Genomic DNA, 14,873 nt, shown 5'->3' with positions numbered 1-14,873 from the left:
GTTGGGAGAATAGAAACCTGCAGACAGGGGCATCTCCGGAGGGCAGGTGGGGGATGTCACAGTGTCAGGGCAAGTGTCATGCCCCCCCATCTTCATTTGCTCCAGCCCCACTGCTGAGAGATACTGACCATTGTCATTGCTTAAACTGCACACAGAAGTTGTGGCAAAGGCTAGCATATGGTTAAAATACAATGAACATTCTGGTAAATTATCAGAGGGGTGGCCATGTTAGTCTGAATCTGCAAAAGCGGCGAGGAGTCCTGTGGCACCTAATAGACTAACTGAAGTGCATCTGACCAAGCGGGTCTTTGCCCACGAAAGCTTATGCTCCAACACTTCAGTTAGCCTATAAGGTGCCACAGGACTCCTTGCCGCTTTTATTCTGGTAAGTTCTCATTTGTGTTGTGCTGTCTGCACATCGGACTCACCAGAGATCAAAGTGCATGACCCGATGGCCTTCACAGAGAGAGAAAACCCACAATACAGGGTAGGTTATTCAACACGTTCACATTTATAAGAGTGAAACATAAGGAAATCTTTTAAGCCTCAGAATCTAGGAAATAAATAAACTTACTCCTTTTCTTCTGCAGTGGCTAAACCTGCTTTATTTCTTGCCTCGTTACATGTCTGTGTTATAGAACTTTTTAACTGTGTCATTGTACTAAAACAAAAACACAAGTTCACCTGAACAAATGATCTGGAGTAGTCCAGAAAAGCCCAGCAAGAACTATACCCAGAGACGGAACCAGTGCTCTGAGATGGGACCAATCGCGCTCTGCCAGGAGGTTCATCGGGATTTCCCTGTCCACACCAGGTCTTTCTCCTACAGCCCTCAGACGCCGGACTTAGGACCACAGAAACCACACTGGGATTCCTGAGTATGGGGAGCCCAGGCCACTGGTCAGTGACCCTTGGAGTGCATCTACACAGCAGCCTTATTTCAGAATTACAGTGCATGTCTACACCGCAAGCCGTTATTTGGAAATAACATCCACCTGGAGGACTTGATATTTTGGCTGGGCTGCATCTGAAGGAAGGAGCCAAAGACCCCAGGGTCGGGGAGAGCCCTGGTTTGGAGGGGCAGCTGGAAAAGAGGTTTTAGGGGGAGTTTGTAAAAGTTTGTACTGAAGTTTCAGTGGAGCACTAACAAAGCATTTTTTGTTACCTTTGAGTTTGTAATCTGCTTTGCTCTGCCTGTTCTCACTTATCACCACTTAACTCCTACAGCTTGTACTTAATAAAACCACTTTTACTTACTATCAAGCCTAGTGTAAACAATTACTACCTATGGGAGCAATCGGTGTGCACCTCCCCCTTTCATTGCTAAATGGGGCTTACCCCATTCTTTGGGGTTTGATCCCATTTGGGAAGCGCGATCCCAGGAAGCTGGGCCCTAAACTGCTCTCTCCTCAGACCTGAAGAGGTTCAGCATCAGTACCGCTGCTCAGAGGCGGGGGTGGGGGCGGGAATCTCAGCTCGGGGCCTTGGCCAAGGAGCTGCCTCAGCAGGACCAGGTGGTGAGAAGCCCCGGAGAGCAGAAAGGTGAGTGGCAGTGGCCAGGTCAGTAACCCAGGAGGCCCTCCCCAAGGGGGTCTTCTGGGACCACAGCCACCTAGCCAAGCAGCTTAAAGGGAACTCAGGGTATACGTTTCTCTCCTCTGTAGGTCCTCCAAAGGCTAAGAAGATTTGAGCTCTGACTGAAGCTTTCCCCAGTCAGAATAACTGAATGGTTTTCTCCCCTCTGTGAACTGTCTAATCTTTAACAAAGTCTGACCTGTGTTTGAAGCCTTTTCTGCAATCAGAGCTTTTATAAGGCGACTCTTGTGTATGTATTCTGATGGCTAGTAACGCAGGAGCACTGACTGAAGCTTTTCCCACAGTCAGAGCAATTGTAAAGTTTCTTTCCTGTGTGGGTTCTCTTATGGTATAAAAGGCTTGAGCTGTGACTGAAGCTTTTCCCGCAGTCAGAGCAATTGTAAGGTTTCTCTCCTGTATGGATCCTCCTATGGATAACAAGGTCTGAGTTTCTTCTGAAGCTTTTCCCACAGTCAGAGCAGTAGAAGGGTTTCTCTCCTGTGTGGGTCATCCTATGACTAACAAGGTGTGAAATCTGACTGAAGCTTTTCCCACAGTCAGAGCAATTGAAAGGTTTCTCTCCTGTGTGGCTCCTGCTATGGGTAACAAGGTTTGAGCTTCTACGGAAGCTTTTCCCACAGTCAGAACAGTAGAAGGGTTTCTCTCCTGTGTGGGTAATCCTATGACTAACAAGGCTTGTGCTGTTACTGAAGCTTTGTCCACAGTCAGAGCAATGGAAAGGTTTCTCTCCTGTGTGGCTCTTCCTATGGGTAACAAGGTTTGACTTCTGACTGAAGCTTTTCCCGCAGTCAGAGCAATTGAAAGGTTTCTCTCCTGTGTGGATCCTCCAATGGTTAATAAGTTCTCCATTACTACTGAAGCTTTTCCCACAGTCAGAGCAGTAGAAGGGTTTTTCCCCTGTGTGGGTCCTCCTATGTCTAACAAGGGTTGAAATCTGACTGAAGCTTTTCTCGCAGTCAGAGCAATTGAAAGGTTTCTCCCCTGTGTGGCTCCTCCTATGGGCAACAAGGCTTGAGCTACTACTGAAGTTTTTCCCGCAGTCAGAGCAAGTGAAGGGTTTCTTTCCTGTGTGGCTCTTCCTATGGGTAACAAGGTTTGACTTCTGACTGAAGTTTTTCCCGCAGTCAGAGCAATTGAAAGGCTTCTCTCCTGTGTGAGCCATCCTATGGATAACCAAGTGTGAGTTTGTACTGAAGTTTTTCCCACAGTCAGAGCAGTTATGGGGTGTGTCTCTTGTATGTATTTTCTGATGGTTTGTAAAGTGTGAGTGCTCACTGAAGCTTTTCCCAGAGTCAGAGCACTTGAAGGGCTTCTCTCCTGTATGGACCCTTTGATGTTCAGGTAGAGTTTCACAGTCACTACACGTACAGGGTGACTGTTGATGGGGGATTTCCTGTTGGACGGTTTCTGTGTTTCTTTTCTCCCCTGTGCTCCTGGAGTTACCCTGTCCCTCTCCTAGATGATTTCCCTGCTGCTTTTCTGGGCTATGCTGACTCTCACAGCTCTCTCCTTGCTCACGTATCTGGAAAACATGTCCTTCAGATCGTCTCAATAATAGTCCACATGGAGACACTTGCTCCAGTCCTTCCTGCTGAAGACTCTTTTCATGGTTCTCAGTCAGTGTCCTGTCACCTGTTGGAATAGAGGAATGATCCACACAGGAGTTATTCTCCACGATGAACTGCAAGGAAACTCTAAAAGAGGAATAGAAAAGGGGATACACGCTCAAATAACGGTCAAATTATCATGAGCTGAGTTCATTGTCCTCCTTCACAACCCTTCCACAGAGAAGAGAACCCAGCCTTTCCTCACCCACCACACTCTTACTGGAGTTGAAGACAAGCTGAACAGTCAGTCAGACTTCATGAAAACATCTGCTATAAGGAGACAGAAATTGGTTTCTGAGTCAGTTTAACTGATTGCTCACCTGTGTGGGTGTTGCTGATGATCTCCCCTTCCTCACAGCTCGGAGGATCTGGGACCCGCAGCTCCTCCTCTTGCTCCACCCAGGAGATCACATCAGTTTTGGAGACTGGAAATGCTGTTTGAAGAGCAAAAATCCAAGTGCTGAACTTGTTCATTAAGGTCTTTGCCATTCCTGCTTTCAGAGCCAGGATCCGACTCACTGACCCAGAGAGGCTCCTTTCCCCACCTTGCAGAGACTGGGCTCTGGCTGGTACTAGATCCCAGGACACACTCCCCTGCAGTAAAGATGCATCACTCCCCAACCTTGGGAATGGCCCAGCTCATTCCCCAGGGCAGCTAAGCGCTCTGCTGCACTCTCTAGGGTACAACTCAGACCCCCTCACAGCCCGGTCCATCCACCCGGAATCCCACAGTTGGACAGGAACACACTGCTCAGAAGGGGAGCTCTAGTGAGGGCATGAAGGTGTGACACCAAGTTCCCCAGGTAGGGCTCAGACAGCAGCTGCCACATGGCAGGTCACTAGAACTTGGAGATGAAGGACCCAGCAGATGTCTAGCTCCCCAAGTCTCTGTCCACGAAACCCCTGGCTGGTGGGCTGGGCTCGCCCTGATCTTTGGCTCAGATGTTCTACTTGGGCCAGGAGGAGGCAGAGGAAGTTTCCTAAGCATCTAAGTGAATCCTTGGCTGCTTGCTTCACGCCCTGCCTATGTGCCACTCCTGATCCCAACTGCCTGTGTCTGGGTGGGCCCTGCCAGCTGCCCACAACAGTTGCCATTTGCATGGCTGCCCAGGGTGGCGCTGGGCTTCTGTTGGGGCAAGCCAGGGCGGAGCTGGGCCGTGCTGCTTCTCTGGTGCTTGTGGCTGTTGCTCAGCTCCCCCTCTGCAACCTCCATTCTACTCTGCCAGCAGCAGCCTTTGTGTGGTTTCCCAGTCTGGCTCTTGTGGCCAGCCTGGCCTTTGATTTGGTGCCCCTCCAGGGCTGCACAGAATCTATCACCTTTACACCTTGTGTGTGTGTTTCCCTCGGCTTTGGCCCACCCCTTCTTGGAACTTCATTTTCTGTTCAGAAGATCCACCTGGGACATGGCCATGGAGATCACTGTGCTACTGCTGTTAAATAAGATAATCATAGTCATCACATCAGAACATTCCCATTGACGTGGCATCCAGCACACTTCGCAAAAGGTTTATTGCAGCTGTGTATGTCCATTCTTTTTGAACTAGAACAGGCTGGGCTTTGGCAGAATGGTGGAACACTGGGGACCAACTAACCAGGAAAGAACATTCCTGAGCAGGAAGAGGCCAATCAACACACATCTCCACAGTAGCTGGAAAAACAGTCCTAAGAGATGGCTCAGAAAGACACTGACCCTTGTGCACAAGAGCGGGATGAGGGGATAATGGATATGGATGTTTTGTTCAAAATAATCAGGCAGGAGGCTAAGGGGGTAGAACACATGGAACATGCATCTTGTTTGTGTCAATGTATGAGAAGTCACAAGAGGGGCATGTTGATGCTGGCTGAGGGGCAGCATTCTCACTGCTGACTTATTGGTACCGTTATTGGGTTGGGACAAGTCTCAGTATACCTGTGCCTAAGGAGCTGGGACACTAGCATCCTGCTCCTTTTCACAATAAACTTGGCCGAGTGCCTGGATCCTTCTTAGCAGCAACCCTGAACTGTGCTGCATGGATAAGCCGCAGGCTCTGACAGTGCTGCTGGCATCAGAGCTCCAGAAAGAGCCACCCTGAACAGCCATAACAACGCTCTGTAGCGCTAGCAGCAATTCTAATGGCACTGCAGTCGCTGCGGGAAGCAAAATTATCAATCACAGCAGCACCTGGGAACTCTGGTATAAATCAGGACCCCACTGTGCTAAGCATTATCCCTCTTTAATGTAGGTATCTTTCCCAGCCCTGAGAAAGAAGGGACACTCTATAATAGCTATTAAAGAGAGAGGTGACTGCACACAGAGGCTGCGTCTAGACTGGCATGATTTTCCACAAATGCTTTTAATGGAAAAGTTTTTCCGTTAAAAGCATTTGCGGAAAAGAGCATCTAGATTGGCATGGATGTTTTTGTGCAAAAGCATCAGTGCCAACCTAGACGCGGTTTGGCGCAAGAAAGCTCCGGTGGCCATTTTCGCCATTGGGGCTTTTTTGCGCAAAACAGTTTTTACCTATCTTCACTGGCCCTCTTGCGCAAAAGCATTTGTGCAAGAGGGCTTTTTCCCGAGAGGGAGCGTCAGTGTATTTGTGCAAGAAAGCTGACAATCATACATTAAATCGTCAGTGTTCTTGAGCAAATTCAAGGAGCCAGTGTAGACAGCTGGCAAGTTTTTGCGTAAAAGCGGCCACTTTTGTGCAAAATCTTGCCAGTCTAGACACAGCCAGAGAGTCTAAGGGATTTGATCAAGGTCACACAGGAAGACTGTGATGGGCAGAGAAATTAACACAGGTCTCCTGAATATGAAGCCAGACATTCACACAGGAAGAAAAAGTCTCTACCCAAAGATATTTCACTCTAAAAAGACAACACAGATGATGTGATTTAGCTCCACTGCACACAGAGACAAGTGAGCCCCAGAGAGAGTGAAGCTGAACTTTTGAAAGGAAACCCAACCTGTGCCTGAAATGCAAGGAGAGCTCTGCTCACGTTTCTCTACTACAGAGCTACCTCCGACAAAATACTCACAGAGCGTGAACTGCATCACCCACCCTCCCTCAGCCCCAGCATCCAGCCCCTCCCACTGGCAAGAACAGCATGTCATAGGGTATGTCTACACTACCCCGCTAGTTCGAACTAGCAGGGGTAATGTAGTCATCCGCAGTTGAAAATGAAGCCCAGGATTTGCTACAGATTTGCTACCCATAGAGATTAGCTACAGAAAGAAAGGACTTAGGGAACTGCACCCACCTTCCACTGGCTCAGCCCACCGCCACAAGGGGAACCTGCAGCCACTAACAGCAGCCAGATCCAGAGCCAGACCTCTGGTACCTGCTGTTCCTGCCTGAGCCCTTCTACTCACACCTCCAGTCAAGGCACAAGACGGGCAAAATAAGGGGGAAGCGCAGCAAGACCTTAGCTGTGGGAAGAGCAGCTCCACTGTTAAGTCCCTGAACCTGTTTTCCCTGGGAGGGGCCACGGAGGGGACAGTCTTTCACAGAAGAGCCAGGATTATTGGGGCAGATACTCATGACATTGAGGGCAAAGACAATGAATGACCCTGAACAAAACCCAACCCAGCTGCTCCAGAGCCCACCCAGTTTTTGTTACCCAAGGGGACAAGAATCCTTACTCAGCCAGTTCACAGCCTCATAATTCTCCTGCATCACATCCCTGTAGAGGGCTCTCTGGCCCGGGTCCAGCAAAGCCCATTCCTCCTCAGAGAAATACACAGCCACCTCCTGGACGCTAACCGGCTCCACCATGGCCATCTGCTGTCCCTGGCTCTGAAGGCTGGGGGCTGAGCTAGGGTACGTCTAGACTACATGCCTCTGGCGACAGAGGCATGTAGATTAGGCTACCAGACATAGTAAGATGAAGCAGCGATTTAAATAATCGCCTCTTCATTTAAATTTACATGGCTGCCGCGCTGAGCCGACAAACAGCTGATCAGCTGTTTGTCGGCTCAGCGCGGCAGCCATGTAAATTTAAATGAAGTGGCGATTATTTAAATCGCCTCTTCATTTTACTATGTCTGGTAGCCTAATCTACATGCCTCTGGCGACAGAGGCATGTAGTCTAGACGTACCCCTAGAGACAGACATGGGTGTTCTGCAGCCTCGCAGGGGGAAAAGGCGAATTAAAGACATTTCAGAAGGGGCTTTAATCCTTTTCACACCCCCATTCTCTCCACACTCTGTCAATAGTGATGTGACACACGTTAAGACTCTGCCACTGTGGACAAAAGTTTTAGCCTACATATTCCATTAACAGCACACGGGACTTAGATCCCAAATCCATATTCATTTCTCTCTGCACCTGGCTTGAGTTACAAGATTACTGCATCTGCAACAATGGGATTTAGTTCTCAGCACCCAGTGTTTCTGATAAGGCACATATTCACCTGCCTGAACATAGACATAGGTGAAATGCAGGCTGTTGTATTTAAAACCCTTAGTCTTCATTCACCGATTTGCAGCACAAACATTGCTCTCATCTCACAGAGACGTTATAATCCCTTTCCAAAATAGAGAATCAGTGATGTTAAGCATCTGAATGGTGGTGTTATTATTAAATACGTGTGCTTATTATTAAACACTTGCGCTGAGTGTTTGCAGGATGAGATCTTAAGATTCATGAGATCAGAAGATATCCTCAGTCATGCAGTCTGACCCCCTCTGTGGCACAAGCCATTACACTTAGTCCAGTTACCCAGGCACAAAGCTGTTTCCCCACAGTGTATTTTCTAGAAAGTCCCCCAGTGATTTGAAGACATCAAGAGATGGGAGAATCCACCAGTTCTTTGTTCATTTGTTTCAGCAGCTAATCCGCTTCCCTATCAAACATTTGTGCCTCTCCTCTAGTCTGAAATAGTCTGGCTTCAGCTTTCAATTATTGGCTCTCACTGAGCCATATCCATTCGAAGAGGTGGGCCAAATAGAAAGTGGCTGAGAGCTGCACTTTTCCATGACATAAATGCAGGAAATGGAGGATCCGGGATGGGCACTGGGAGAAGGAGGATGCTTGGGGTAACGGTTTGGGATACACGACAGATAGGAGGGAGTTTGGGTGAAGGAGTCTTTCAGCCTATTTATTGTTTGAAACCAACCCCATATTGAAACTGACTGAGCAGTGAAATCTGAGCCTGAAGGTGCCGTATGTTTTGTGCTTTAACTTCACCCCTTTAGCATCACAAACCTATAGACCAGTGTTTCTCCAAATGTCCACAGGTCCCCATGCAGCACCCCTGGGGCTCCTCACTGATCACTGGGTGATTTAGGGTTCTGTGCACCACGCTCGCTGGGATTGGTTGGTAACTTCAATGAAAATCCCATGAAGATGTTTTCACAGGAATTCTCAGGTCACTTAAAGAATTTCCACCAGAAAACTCACCCTGTCTGAAAGCTCCAAGTGACTTTCCTCTTGCTCTGTCCAGTGCAGAGGGCAGCATGTCTAGTGGGGGAAAGGAGAAGAGAGGTGAGATTCCAGGCTCTCCTATTTATAATAATGTCCCACTCTGAACTCTGCGTTTCAATTGTATCAGAGACCAGATACACACACACTCAGGTATTTAGTATGAAAGAGTCTGAAACTTTTATTTCCTCTCTCACTCGGGCACCTCCCAGCAATGGAGCCAATATCCCTGCAGCCTCACACCTGTCCCAGGAGAGACAAGCTGTAAATAAGATTTACTCTTCCCTCCTCACCCCCGCCCACTTGGCTTCTCACTCACTTACTGCCTCTTATCATATCCTGGAGCGGTGGTGGTGGGACACGTGGCCATCATAGTAACTTTAGCCATTTTGATCTCTGAATGGGAGGTTCAGAGTGTGCAAACCCCTGGCTCTCTCTGCAAGCAGTTGGGTCTGTTCGCTCAGTGTCTCTAAGGAGAGCAGTGTGATGGGGCCGTCATTCTCCATGTGGGAATTGAGGCAGGGGAAGGTTGGCTTCAGAGCCCAGATTCAATAGTCTCAGATACTTGAACCGCTTTCCCCTCATCCATCCCTTCTAGGTACCTTTGAACTCCCTCAGAGTCTCCGACAGAGCAATCGTTTTCTGGGAGAAACCTCTGACTTGTTCTTCTAGTTCAGGGGAAATCTCTTCCGGCAGCTGGAATTGCCCCGTCTCACACCTGGACAGAAACAATTCACTGTGATTGTATGTCATTTACTGCTGATAAGTTCTGGCTAGTAAGTCTCAGCTCTAACAGGCCTGGAGTTAGAATCCTCCAATTCTCCCAGCCCCATGGCCATGCAACCTTCCCCTCAAAGATCCCATTTCTGTTCTTCACTTCTGCCCTGGGGAGACTGGTTAGGGGAGTAAAGGGGAATAGAGTCTCCATGGCCAACTCACTCCTTGGCCTCTAGATGCTGAGGGACAGGAGGTTCCCATGGGAAGGGCTGAAGGAATCTGTCCATTAGGGATTAGACTGAGACACCAGCTCCCTTCTCCCCAGCTCCTTCCGCACAGGTCTCTAAACAGACCTGGAGTGGGACACACTCTTGATCCCTGCTATCCTGGGCTGAATATGCTCAGTGCCCAGCAGTGACAGGCCCATGTTCCACCCCACAGTCCTGTGGCAACCAATCCCCAAGGAGGTGACATCTCAAAGAAACACTTGGTCAGACTGTGCCCTGAATGGGGAATTCCAGAGTCTAAAGTGTGAGCATGAGCCTCAGAATTAAATGCATCAGAGATATTCATGTTTAACATCTGGCTGTGGAGCTCTGGGGAGATGTGGTGCTAACATCCGCTCCAAGCCTTTTCCCTGCTCTGTGCAGTGTGAGGGGAGTGAGAGCCACGTACCTACTCAGGGCGCTTCTGACGTCCTAGGAAAAAAAAGACACAGAAAAGAATCTCAGCCCCATTGGACACACACAGGGGACCTCTGAGAAGAGATTTTGCAAACCTGGGAAAAGAGGAACTGCCCTGGCCCCAGGAACATGGATCCCCTGAGTGAATGGGGCTTTGCCATCTCTAATAGATCTGTGCCTGTAACTCTACAAAGCACAAGAGTCATTCACGTGGCAGCAATGCACAAAGTATCACACTGAGATCTGACAACTGGGACTGAGCACTTGTGATTCAGGAGCTTCTCTTCACTGTGTGAGGAGCTGGGATATTTGTCCCTCAGTCTCACCTGCAGGAATTCACTTGCTGGCTTCTGACACTTCCCCTCCAGCTCACCGATCCCCTCGCTGATACGGGAAAGCCGCACAGAGAGGTTCCTGACAGTGTCAATCTGGAACCTCCCAATCTCCTCATCTAATTTCTCCAGCTGGGCTAGGAGTCGCTGCTTTTGTTCCTCCAGAAACTGCAGCAGCTGCTGAAACTCAGCCACAATCATCTGCCTCTTGGCTTGGGTCCATTTCTGTGTGAAAACAGGGAAAGGGCTGGTCAGGGGCATGGATGGAGCCCACCGCCCTTTCACGGGGAGCTGAGTGCACAGTAGGGAGAATTTCTTGGAAAACTCTAAAGTTTGCCTCTTTGTGATTACTAGACAGATGCGTCTCTCCCAGCATCTCCTTTGCCCCGTGTCCCTCTGAAAGGGATGTTCCCATGTCTGTCATGGGCAGCATCTTTGTTATTCATGGGCTCTGGGAATTCATATCCAGAGCACCAGGAGGCAGGACTCAGCACCAGCCTGACAGAGATACCCAGGGAGGAAAAAGAAGCAAACATATAAATGCACCAAGTGAGCAGACAGTCCTTCAGGGGCACATTCAGCTCACTTGGGGAGGATGTCTGGGAAAACCACAAAGGCTGGACATTAACTCATGCACTGACACGGATGCTCAAGGCCTTTCTACTCATGGATCTCAGCCAGCAATTCATGATCCAGGAGAAACACAAACAAGCCCAACCTCACCAAGGCCACACAGGAGTCTGCCTCCTAACACAGCCCTCCCACTGCCAGTCCCTGCTGCTCCATAGCCACAAGCACTTACCAGATACTCCTGGCTTTTCCCTTCTGCTGCTGTTTTCCTTCTCAGCAGCTTTTCTCTCTCCTCCCTCAGAGTCTTCAAATGAGTCTCCAATTTTTCCTGAAGAAACAGATATAAGCACGAGGGCAAACCACATTAGATGTTGGGAGCCTATTTGTCTGCCTTAATCCCAGTTTTGTGGAGCTCTGCCCCTGTCCAGTAGGGACTCAGCCCTGGACACGGCTTTGTCGATAGAAAAATACACAGGAGGAGATTGCAGATGCAGCAGGACACCTACGAGCATTGGGGACAGATCGACGGCGGCATCTTCATAAAGAATGATGCAGGTGGTTAACAATACTTATCATTTTAGCCAATTACAATTTTATCAGTGACAGTATTTTTTAACCTGCTGACGGGCAGGGTTGGTAGCAGGAAATGGGCTCTCCTGGGGCCAGGGATCTCTTGCGAGGTCTGCCAGGGTGGCCACAAGAACTGCTGGCCAATGGGAACTCCTAGCAACTGCAGACTCACTTTAGCTGCCAGAGGCAAGCGGACACTGCACGTGCAGTGGGGAGTTTAACCGGTAACTGGCACAGATAAACAGCTCATCAGTTAACCTCTTTGAACTCTTGCTACAATCCAGTTGAATCCTAGTTGTGCCTAGCATGGACCTGCACTTCCTGAAGCCCTGCTATGAGTGAACTGCACTGGTCCCTGCCCAGGGATAGGGGGCATTGCACACAGCACTGGGCCATGCCCAGGGATGGGGGGCACTGCACACAGCACTGGGCCATGCCCAGGGATGGGGGGCACTGCACACAGCACAGGGCCCTGCCTGGATATGTGGGGGGGACACTGCACACAGCACTGGGCCCTGCCAGGGGATGTGGGGGGGGGGGGTGAACTGAAGGTGCTTGGGGCCCCACACAACATCCAGCCCAGCAACTTTATCTAGTGCCAGTTGCTCCATCGGAGTTTAACTCCTCATGGAGCAGCCCAAAAGTTCAGCATTCCAGAGGGAAACCTCTTCTCCCTGCTGAGCCTAGGACTTTATCAAGGCATCTTTCTCTCCTAACAGCCACACTTCATCACTGTTCAGTGATGCTGAGCGACAGGGAGCAGCGTAGTCTAACAATTGGACCAGGGTTCGGGACCGAACTCTATCCCTGATGTGTTTGGCGACTATGAGCAACTTGCTGCCCCACCTTCCCTTCCCACAGTTTGTCTAACTGGACTGTGACCTGCTCAGAGCAGGGACTTTCCCGTGCTGGGTATTGTGCAGGGCCCAGATGTCATTGTGGATCTATCAGGCAAATGACAGATTATTAGTCCTGCTCATCCAGTCAGTAACAGCTTGTAACCTCCTCTTCTCTAGTCCCAAGGCAAATCACTGACAGAGTGGCCTGTAGCTCCTATAATCTAAACCTCTCTGATTATTAACACCTTCCCTTGTGCAAATACCCCTCCCGCCACCAGTGAGGGCTGGGTTTCAGGATTTAGAGCCTCAGAGAAACATTTCCCACATCAGGTATCTGTAAAGACTTGACATAAGTTGCCACAAAGCCAGAACATTTACTTTTTACAGCATCTCTTGGATCATGAAGGCTTTACAGAAGTGGTCACCACCAGTAGATCGGGATCTACAGGTAGATCTTGGAGCCTCTGACAGGTGATCTTGACTGGTTTGGCCAAGAGGCTATCAAGTGCAGCACTTCAGCTGCCCCTCTCCCTGCTGCTGCACATCTCCTGCCCTTTGCCTTGGAGCTGTTTCCTTCTCCCACCCTGCATTCTATCTCCACAAACATGAACCCCCTCCTGTACCCCAGCCCTCTGCCCCTGCCTGATGAAAGGGACAAAGGATGGGGGAGGGAGAAGGGATGCAGTGAGCAGAGGCGGGGCCTCGGAAAAGGGTCACAAAGGAGGTGGGGCAAGGGTATTTGGGTTTGAGGTAGATCCTGGATTGCACTTAAATGCAAACAGTGATACTTTAAAAAGGCTGGAGACCACTGCTTTACACTGGTTGCTTCACATCTGTGTCTGGTAACAGTCAGTGAAATTAGCCTGTAATTAAAACCCAACATTATTTCCCATCACACTGGACAGTAACTCTGTACCTTGTACTCCTGGGCAGCTTCCTGTAAGGGCATCACCATGTGAGCCTGGGATCTGTCACACACCACACAGATGGGAGTTTGATCCTCTTCACAGAACAGCTTCAGAGCCTCCTGGTGCTCCCCGCACACCCCGTCCCATCTTGCTCTCTTTGCTGCCTGGAAACTCAGCGGCTTGGCTAGTTCCACCACGTTTGCCAGCTGCCGGTTGGGCCGGAGGGGTCCCTGCTGCTCAGTGTCTCTGCCCTGAGGGCTGAGGGGGGCCTGGCAGGAATTGTTCCCACACTCCAGAGTGACAGGGGCTGTGAAATCCTCCAGACAGACGGGACGCGGCGCTTCCTCCCGGACACTTTCCAGGGAGCGCTCTGCAGCCATGGCTGCCTCTGGGCTGGGGGACCGGGGCCGGGTCACATTCCTGAGCTCAGCAGTGGGGGGGGCAGGTCTGGGGGTGGGTGCGAGAGGTACCAGCACTGAGGACAAAAAAAAAAATCAAAATTAAAAACCGAAAAAGCCCAAAAGCTTCGCTCCCCCCCTGCAGGGTCTCCAATGGGCCCCTCCCGCTAACTGCCCCGGCCAGAACCGCCCCCCCATCGCTGCGCCCCTCAGGCCCGGGCCCCTGTGTTCAAATCCCCCCCCCCCCCGCACACTCTGCAGCCCCCTCACAGCCCCGCTGTGCGCCCGGCACCACCCAGCTCCCCCCCCCGCCAGGCCAGCGCGAGCATCAGGAAGCGCCAACAGCCCGACGGGGGCGGGGGCGACCGCAGCGGCGGGGGGGCCATTGCTCAGCCGGACCCGGACCCGGACCCGCCCCCAGCGGGCGCGCCCCGATACCCAGCGCCGGACCCACCCGCAGCGCAGGACGGCGGGTCCCAGCCCCTCACGCTATAGCGGCTCCTCCCCGCAGCGAGTAACGGTTCCAACGGCCCCTCACAACGGCTCAGGGAGCGCGGCGCATGCGCAGTAACCGCGGCGCAGTCTGGCCCCTTTCCCTGCCCGCGCGCGGAGCGATGGGCGGGACGCGCCGAAAACCCGACCGCGGCGGAGTAGAACGGGGCGGCCCGTCAGACCGCGCATGCGCAGCAGCTCCGTGACTCCGACCAGACTCCAGCGCCAGGGCTTCGCTCAGACCGGGCGCTGCTTGGCCCCGCCCCCCCGGCCAGAGGCTACTTCCGCTTCTCGGAGCCCGGGTCGGCTCGCAGGTGGGGCGGGGCTTTTGCAGTGCGTGTAGCGACCCGGGGGATTCCCTCCCTGCCGGGCTGGGAGCGGGGGCGTGTCCCGAGGTGGGCGGGGCCGGCGCGCGCTGCTGGGGTTCCAGGTTCGCTCTGGGCCCCACGTGGCTGCGGGCCTCCCCTGGAGCCTGGGCCGGGCCGCCCTGCGCACTGGAAGGCAGGAGGTGGATGGCAGAGGCTTGTGCTGAGGGGAGGGGAGGGGAGGGGGGAGGGTGATGCTGGGAGAGGAGAGGGGAAGGGCATTGGGGGAGGTGCTGGAAGGAGGGGTGGACGTGAGGAAGGTGGGGATGGAGCAAGGCACGTGTGAGGGCAGAGGGCATGAAGGGAGGGGGGGCAGAGGCTGGTGAGGGGTGGACATCAGGGGAAAAGAGGGCAAAGGACACAGGGGCAGTGAGGGAAGGGGGAGGCACCAGGAGG

General features: G+C 51.6%; 1 protein-coding gene and 1 long non-coding RNA gene across 3 annotated transcripts in view; one reads left to right on the top strand and one right to left on the bottom strand.

Moving 5' to 3' along the window:
- LOC142821651 (uncharacterized) overlaps nucleotides 1-14,873 on the top strand; it is a 262,426-nt gene that overhangs the window by 201,707 nt on the left and 45,846 nt on the right. The window lies entirely within an intron of this gene.
- On the bottom strand, nucleotides 578-14,412 carry LOC142821597 (uncharacterized). Of its 2 annotated transcripts, XM_075913063.1 has the most exons (9): nucleotides 14,075-14,412; nucleotides 13,231-13,697; nucleotides 11,138-11,233; nucleotides 10,330-10,560; nucleotides 9,996-10,018; nucleotides 9,206-9,321; nucleotides 8,583-8,642; nucleotides 3,524-3,637; nucleotides 578-3,228 (listed from the first exon to the last, which is right to left on the bottom strand). In XM_075913063.1, the coding sequence occupies exons 2-9, from the start codon at nucleotides 13,600-13,602 to the stop codon at nucleotides 1,808-1,810; spliced, it is 2,433 nt and encodes an 810-aa protein (XP_075769178.1). In that variant the 5' UTR covers nucleotides 13,603-13,697; nucleotides 14,075-14,412; the 3' UTR covers nucleotides 578-1,807. The 2 variants fall into 2 exon arrangements, with proteins under 2 accessions (XP_075769178.1, XP_075769179.1); XM_075913064.1 differs by lacking the exon at nucleotides 10,330-10,560.

This window comes from Pelodiscus sinensis, chromosome 31, assembly GCF_049634645.1.
Source record: "Pelodiscus sinensis isolate JC-2024 chromosome 31, ASM4963464v1, whole genome shotgun sequence".
Taxonomy (NCBI): domain Eukaryota; kingdom Metazoa; phylum Chordata; order Testudines; family Trionychidae; genus Pelodiscus; species Pelodiscus sinensis.
This window is presented reverse-complemented; position numbering and strand designations above follow the sequence as displayed.